General features: G+C 32.2%; 1 protein-coding gene across 5 annotated transcripts in view; it reads left to right on the top strand.

The window, feature by feature from the left end:
* Orp8 (Oxysterol-binding protein-related protein 8) overlaps positions 1-8415 on the top strand; it is a 732808-nt gene that overhangs the window by 484101 nt on the left and 240292 nt on the right. For 3 of the 5 annotated variants that reach the window (XM_068372199.1, XM_068372200.1, XM_068372201.1), the window contains one exon: positions 3000-3107. The exons of the other annotated variants lie outside the window; for them this stretch is intronic. In XM_068372199.1, coding sequence (XP_068228300.1) covers positions 3000-3107 — 108 coding nt within the window. The remainder of the gene's footprint in view (positions 1-2999; positions 3108-8415) is intronic. 5 annotated transcript variants of the gene reach the window in all.

Below are 8415 nucleotides of genomic sequence, written 5' to 3'. Positions count from 1 at the left end.
TTACGTATAATATTAACAGAATGAGATAAAATTTGCTAGTTAGGGTGTAATGTTTACGTATAATACTCAAGTGTTTATTTTTAAAGGTGTGCTTACTGTTTAATGGTCAAAATTAATGTACATTTCTATATGGGTGTTTGCTGTTTATTGTTGATTATGAAAGTAAGCTGTTGCAAGAACGGAAAAAAATTATAAAATATTGGTATGTAATTTCAAGAAGTTTATTTCAATGTATTTTTCTTGCATTGCCGCTATACAGTATATTACAGTAGTTGAAAATTATGTATTACAATACAAAAAAAAAAAAAAAAAAATACAAGATATACTGAAGTATTAATATACAACTTCAAAAAGTAATGTAATTCTTATGTTGCATTTTGTGCTATGCAGTAGAGCATTACAAAAATATTGTATAAGCGGTGCTGTAGCCCGGGCCGCCCATCCAAAAAGATGCTGAAAAATTATTTTATATTGAAATAAATAAACATTTCAGAAATTCATTTTGGAAAAGCTACTTACAAGAAAGTGCTTTTAATCCTATTTAATTGAACTGCAAAAATGATGAAGTATAAATGATTTTTGAAAATTCTCAATATACCTGATATTTATTTTGTTTTGAAATTAAAAAAATTGATAAAGAAAGTTAAAAAAAAAAAACTTCTAACTCCTCTTATTTCTTAAGCTAGTAAAACCAAAGGGGTGGGGACGCAACCCTGTTTGATATTTTAATACCTAGACTTTCAAGTAGTCTATGTCTTTAATGTACTGTGTATAGTTATTTTGTCTAATTCAATGTTTCCACCAATTCAGTATCCAGAACTATCGAATGTATAACGATCCTGGAAATCTAATGTTAAAAAGTCCTTGCATTCCCATAAGTTCATGAAATTAATACTGCCTTGAGACGTAAAACATTAGAAATATATTTAGGTGAATCCTTAAGTTTTTAAAGGAAGCTTATGAATAGCAAAGGCAAGGGACAAAGACAATACCTCAGCTAGCAGGACAATGCCCCAGAGACTGACCATATATACATATGATCAGTGCCCAAAGCCCCCTCTCCAACAAAGCTAGGACCAGGGAGAGGCAGGCAATGGTTACAGATGGCTCATCCGGTAGACATATAGGCTCCCTCAAGTCCCCAATCCTTAACTTTCAAGGATAGTGAGGTTACAGACACTGCAAGAGCCTACCGAGCTTGAGCGGAACTCGAACCCCAGTCCAGCAGATCACGAGTCAGTGACGTTTCTAATAGGTCTTTGGTCAATTAAAGCATTAAGCCATCAAGGGGATAGAATAAGTAGAATATAGTCCGAATTGCATGCTCTCTCATTGTAGTTAAATGATGGGACATATTAACGAGCATTATGGCAGCGTGACTATTGTTCCTTTTTTTATAAACTTGTATTGAACAGGAATGGCAAGCGGTGGAAGCGATTAAGCGGAATTCCTGAAAGAGTTCCAATTCCATTGTTAGCTTAAATTCGCCCGTGTAACTGTTCTGATCTAAATGGAATATATAGATTACTGGATTCACGTAGGATTTGCATTTTTCATCGGGGGTTTTATTTCTCCTGAACATCGCCTGTACTTGTGAGGTTTACGAATATATATATATATATATATATATATATAATATATATATATATATGTGTGTGTGTGTATATATATATTTGTATATATATGTATATATATCACCCGAAACTTTCTTATTTCCTCAATCAATCGTCTTCTCTTCCTTCCCCTGATTGGTTTACAATCTCTAGGGACCCATTTTGTCATTCTTAATATCCATCTATTATCCATCATTCTCAATATATATATATATATATATATATATATATATATGTATTATATATTCGGGGTTTATATGAAAATACTCATGTATCTATCATCTGAATCTGGGAAGTGACGATTCAATTGCACATATTTACAGTTCTTTGCAACTTTCATCTCATTATGTCTATTGATATTAAAGTCAGTCTTGGATTTCAGTAAATGGACTCCTGAAACGAATGCAGGTGGAACTGCCTATTGAATAGCAGGCAGTGGCTTATCCACTCACATAGTTAACGATAAGGTCAATCGTTTATATTTCTAGTTTATTTCTGACTCTTGTTCGAAATGCCAAATTGCATTTGCATGTGCAATTTTATGCTACATTGTGTTGGCAATAGAAATTGAATGTTATTTTTTAAGGTGATATAATTATTATAATTGATGTTTATAGTTATTCAATTGCATTCTTTATACTGTGTTTTCATCTTTCTCTCTCTCTCTCTCTCTCTCTCTCTCTCTCTCTCTCTCTCTCTCTCTCCTCTCTCTCTCTCTCTCTCTCTCTCCTCTCCATGTATAGCCTTTAAGAATGACCCTTTCATAGCTCATTATTTTCCCCCAAAGATACGTCATTATTTGACTATTTTGCAAATCTTCGTTATATGTCAGCATGTTATTTTTTTTAGATCATTTGCTGATTGCTTTGAAAATATTTTAAGGGACACTACTCTCTATTTTTTCCCCTTAGCAGAATATTTTGATTCAAGCAGCTTGTGCACATACAAAAAAATTGGATTTTAAAAGAATTGTATGTTGAATTTTTTCAAGGACTCAAAATTTTAAGAGTAATGAAATTTCCATTTTATATATAAAGAAGTATTTATTGTCCCCTCTATAGCTTTGTGGATTTTATCTCATCTGTGTTTTATACAACTCATGTTTTTGTTTTGTCTTTAATAGTGTGTTATGCCAATTGGCCCTTAACCTTCTCCCATCTGCATTCTGAATTGTCTGTGTTTTCTCTTAATCTAATGTAGCCCCCCAAGTTTTCTTTCGTGTATGACTTTGTATGTTGCTATCATTGTCGTCTGTGACTCCTATCATAAACACACATACATACACAAACATACACATACTTGACATACCCTAGCATTTTTTTTGTTTTGTTTATCCTCTTGTCTATGGCACCTCCCACTGATGTTGTTGCTCCTGAATTACTCTAGAGCGTAGCGGGAGTGTGCGCAAGTCTTCGCTGGCCGTCCTTCTGCCGCGGCTCCCGGGTCTTCATGGCTCCTCGGAGTCCCTCTACCACAGTCCTCAGTCCTCTCCAGGTGAGTCTTGGGCCTATCCCTTTTTTCGTCTTACACCGCGCCGCCCTCCTCCTCCTCCTCCTCCTCCTCCTCCTCCTCCTCCTCCTGGGCACTTCTTACCTCCTCCTCCTCCTCCTCCTCCTTTATCCTGGGCACTTCTTACCTCCTCCTCCTCCTCCATCCTGGGGCACTTCTTACCTCCTCCTCCTCCTCCTCCTCCTCCATCCTGGGCACTTCTTACCTCCTCCTCCTCCCTCCTCCTCCTCCTTCTTCATCCTGGGCACTTCTTACCTCCTCCTCCTCCTCCTTCATCCTCCTCCTCCTCCTCCTCCTCCACTTCCTCCTCCTCCTCCTTCATCCTGTGCACTTCTTACCTCCTCCTCCTCCTCCTCCTCCTCCTTCATCCTGGGCACTTCTTACCTCCTCCTCCTCCTCCTTCATCCTCCTTCATCCTGGGCACTTCTTACCTCCTCCTCCTCCTCCTCCTCCTCCTTCATCCTAGGCACTTCTTACCTCCTCCTCCTCCTCCTCCTCCTCCTCCTCCTCCTTCATCCTGGGCACTTCTTACCTAATTCAAACCCTCATTTCATCCTTCCCCTTCTCGTCAAATATCCCTTGCTGTTAATAAAGTAAATTATCTTTTGGGTAGTGCTTTTTTGTAGTGCTCTTGATTATAGTAGTAATAATAATAATTATCAATAATGATATTATTTTTATCCTGCTTCGTTGGCTACTAATTATTCAAAGGCATTTTCTTTGCAAAATAAATTTCTTGTAGATAAGGATAACTAAATTATAAGTATTACACTAGCTAAACTACAACCTTTGTTGGAAAAGCAGAATGCTATAAGCCCAAGGGCTCCAACAGGGAAGAATAGCCCAGTGGGAAAAGGAAATAAATGAACTATATTGGAAGTCTTGAATAAATAATATAATGATATCTTAAGATCACTGACAGCGTTAAAATAGATTTGCCATTATAAACTATGGCGATAAACTTATAATGCTACGTAGTGTTGAGTCATTTTCTTCATTTGATTAGAAGTGATCTTAATTTGTAAATTCGCCAATAATAAAAATTTAGTAATGATAATTGGTAAATATCCGTCTCTTTAATAGTTAAGTAAGCAGAGTAATGAATTGTAATAGTTAAGTCGCAAATATTAGTTCATTCTTAATTCCCCCTTTTCAAGTGCGTTTGTGACGTCTTATTATTATCAATTAATATTAAATTTGTGGTATTATGAAGTTTTGAACAAAATCAATCGTACAATGGCATATGCTCTTAGTAAAGTATCTTTTCCTTGAAATATTCAATTAGATCATCTTTTGCTACATTTAAAGCGGCAAAATAAACTTAATGTACCCTTTATTAAAAAATGCCTTCTTACGGCATTTATTGAAAAAAAAAAATATAGAACCTATAATGGAAAAAAATTGCATAACCTTTATCGAAAAAACAACTTTTAATAAGAAAACTATATAACCTATATTGAAAAAAACTTTGCATAGGATTTATCGATTTTTTTTATATAACGATTATTGAAAAAAATAATATATAACTAACCTACAAAAAATCCCTTGAATATAAACGAAGGTTAAGGGGAAGTTTGATTATTCACAGTATAATATTTCGACACTTAAATCTTACAGTAAAGAATGTTGTTAAGACTAGTTTAATTTTAACGTATTGAGATCAGCAAAGAACGTTGTTTGAACTAGTTTTTATTTTAACGTATTGAGATCAGCAAAAGAACGTTTTTTGGACTAGTTTTTATTTTAACGTATTGAGATCAGCAAAAGAACGTTTTTTGGACTAGTTTTTATTTTAACGTATTGAGATCAGCAAAAGAACGTTGTTTGGACTAGTTTTTATTTTAACGTATTGAGATCAGCAAAAGAACGTTTTTTGGACTAGTTTTTATTTTAACGTATTGAGATCAGCAAAGAACGTTTTTTGGACTAGTTTTTATTTTAACGTATTGAGATCAGCAAGAACGTTGTTTGGACTAGTTTTGATTTTAACGTATTGAGATCTTCAAGTTTACGTCTCTGAACCTTTGAAGGCTAAATGATAAATTATGAATAATTATACATGAAGCGTTATTAATTTATAAAAATGTGTATGTGAATATCTCCCATGCATTATTATTGGGTATGTAAGTAAATATGTAAATATCCCAATAGCTTCATTAATGAGGAAATATGAGTAGTTATCACTAATGTGGAAAATTATCGATGATATTGTTTGCTCTCCATATATTGTGCCACGCTTTTCTTAACATTCGAAATATTATTTCATATTCACCACTAAGATACTTAACATTCGATATATTATTTACCAAGAAAATATTTAACATTCTATATATTATTTGCAAGAAAATATTTGACATTTGATATATTATTTACCATTAAAGTTAGTTATATTCCATATAGTATCAACCACTAAAATATACAGCATTTTATATATTATTTACCACTAACATATTTAACATTCGATGTGTTATTTACCACTAAAATATTTAACATTCAATATATTATTTACCTCTAAAATATTTAACATTAGCTATATTAACTATCACTAAAATAATTAACATTCGATATATTATGTATCGCTTAAATAATTAAGATTCGATATATTTACCACTAATGTATTTATTATTCGATATATTATTTACGAATAAAATATTTGACATTTGATATATTATTTGATATTAAAATATTTAACATTCGATGTATTATTTACCACTAAAATATTTAATGTTCGATATATTATTTACCCCTAAAGTATTTAACATTCGATATATTATTTACCTCTAAAATATTTAGCATTCGATATTTGATATTAAAATATTTAACATTCGATGTATTATTTACCACTAAAATATTTAATGTTCGATATATTATTTACCCCTAAAGTATTTAACATTCGATTTATTATTTACCTCTAAAATATTTAGCATTCGATATTTGATATTAAAATATTTAACATTCGATGTATTATTTACCACTAAAATATTTAATGTTCGATATATTATTTACCCCTAAAGTATTTAACATTCGATATATTATTTACCTCTAAAATATTTAGCATTCGATATATTATTTATCACTAAAATAAGTAACATTCGATATATATTCACCACTAAAGTATTTGATATTCGATATATTATTTACTAATAAAATATTTAACATTCGATATATTATATACTAATAAAATCTTTAACATTCAATATGTTATTTACTAATAAAATATTTAACATTCGATATGTTATTTACCAATAAGATATTTAACATTCGATAGATTATTTACCAATAAAATATTCAACCTTCGATATATTATTTAGGCTACCACTAAAATATTTAGCATTTGATATATTATTTACTACTAAAATATTTATCATTCGATATATTATTTACTACTAGAATATTAAACATTCGATGTATTATTTTATCACTAAAGTGTGTGACATTTGACATATTATTTACCGATAAAGTATTTAGTATTCGATATATTATTTACTACTAAAATATTTAACATTTATTAATTTATTATTTACCACCAAAGCATTCAATATTCGATATATTATTTATCACTAAAATATTTAGCTATCTATATATTATTTTGCACTAAGATATTTAACATTCGATATATTATTTCCCACTAGAATATTTAACATTCGATATATTATTTCCCACTAAAATATTTAATATTCGATATATTATTTCAGACTAAAATATTCAACATTCGATATATTATTTACTGTTGAAATTTTTTTCATAAATTATTTTACCGAAACTTATCTTAAGTGTTGAGAAGAATACTCCCTCATTTTCGGTTCCATCAAATTACTTTCAGTATTCATTTTTTCATTATTCTAGAAGTACCTTTCCTTTCTGAGTTAGCCTTTTCTAAATGTAGCAAAAGAGGCGTTGCAGGATTTTATAGGCGCGGAAGGACCTCCCAATGGCTTCCTGTTATCCTCGACTCCCGATGTGTTTTCGTTCCTTGATGAAGCCTCCTCTTTAGAAGTTAAGAGCGCCAGGATATAAAGTTTCCATCCTCTTTTATAGTGACATAAGTTCCGCCCCTTTATTGATCAAGTTTCCTACCCATTTGTTGATAGATTTTCCTCCCCTCCTATATTGATAGATTTTCCTATTCCTTTATTGCTAGGTTTTCCTCCCCACTTTATTGATAAAGCTTCCCTCCCTCTCTATCAATAATGTTCCCCTCCCTCTTTATTTATCAAGTTCTCCACTTCGCCTTCATTGATGAAGTTGTCCATTCCTTTTATTGATAAAGCGTCTCTCCCTTTCAATTGAATATGTTTCCTTCCCTCTTTATTAATAAGGATATCCTCCACCTTTACTGTCGAAGTTCTCCACTCCTTTATTGATAAAGTTCCCCCCTCCCTCCTTTATTGATAGAGTTACCCTTCTCATTTATTGATAAAGTTACCCTTCACCTTTATTGGCAAACTTCTCTTCCCCTCTTTATTGCATGCATAACACATGGCCTACTTAATTCATATGAAAAATATATTATACACTTAACACTAACATAAAAATTGCTCTTATGCTTTTCCTTAGCAGTAGAAATTAAAAATTGTTCTTGCAAACAACGAGAGATTGGCACTATGTTCACGTAATAGAAAATTAATTCAGTTGCATGTCTTCTTAATTTGGGTTTAAGGAATGAAACAGCACTGGGTGTATTATTGCACTTGTGTCTAAATTACCTCTTGGTTCTGACAATAATTTTCTATATGGAAGTCGTGTATTTCTATCTTTTTACTCTTTTGGGTATAGAGTTTATTATCTCTAATAATTTTGTTGGCTTTCAGGCAAAATAAGCCCCACCGTTTTGATGACGTCATAGCCAATCGTGTGATTTTTTTAAGGGGATGTATTGTGACCACTGCTAACATGGAAGACAACGTGATTGGCTGTAACGTCATCAGGGGGTGGGGCTTATTCCGCCTGGAATCTTTGCGGTGACTATAGTTACCCAGGATAAGATTTATATACCTATGCTTAGTATTCTATAGCAGGTGAAGCTGCATTGCTTCGACTTAGAATATGCTTTATAGATATTCTTGATATATATTATATCTTTAAGAAATTTAGTTGTAAAGGTAAGTTTAATTCTCTCTCTCTCTCTCTCTCTCTCTCTCTCTCTCTCTCTCTCTCTCTCTCTCTCTCTCTCTCTCTCATATGCTATAAGTTATCAGGAAATTCTTAACGGTAAGTTTAAGGAGTACCCGCCTTCAGGAGTAGGTAATGATTTTGAATGAATGAAAATAAATCTGGTTTGTATTTATATCTT

Source organism: Palaemon carinicauda, chromosome 4, assembly GCF_036898095.1.
Source record: "Palaemon carinicauda isolate YSFRI2023 chromosome 4, ASM3689809v2, whole genome shotgun sequence".
NCBI lineage: Eukaryota > Metazoa > Arthropoda > Malacostraca > Decapoda > Palaemonidae > Palaemon > Palaemon carinicauda.
This window is presented reverse-complemented; position numbering and strand designations above follow the sequence as displayed.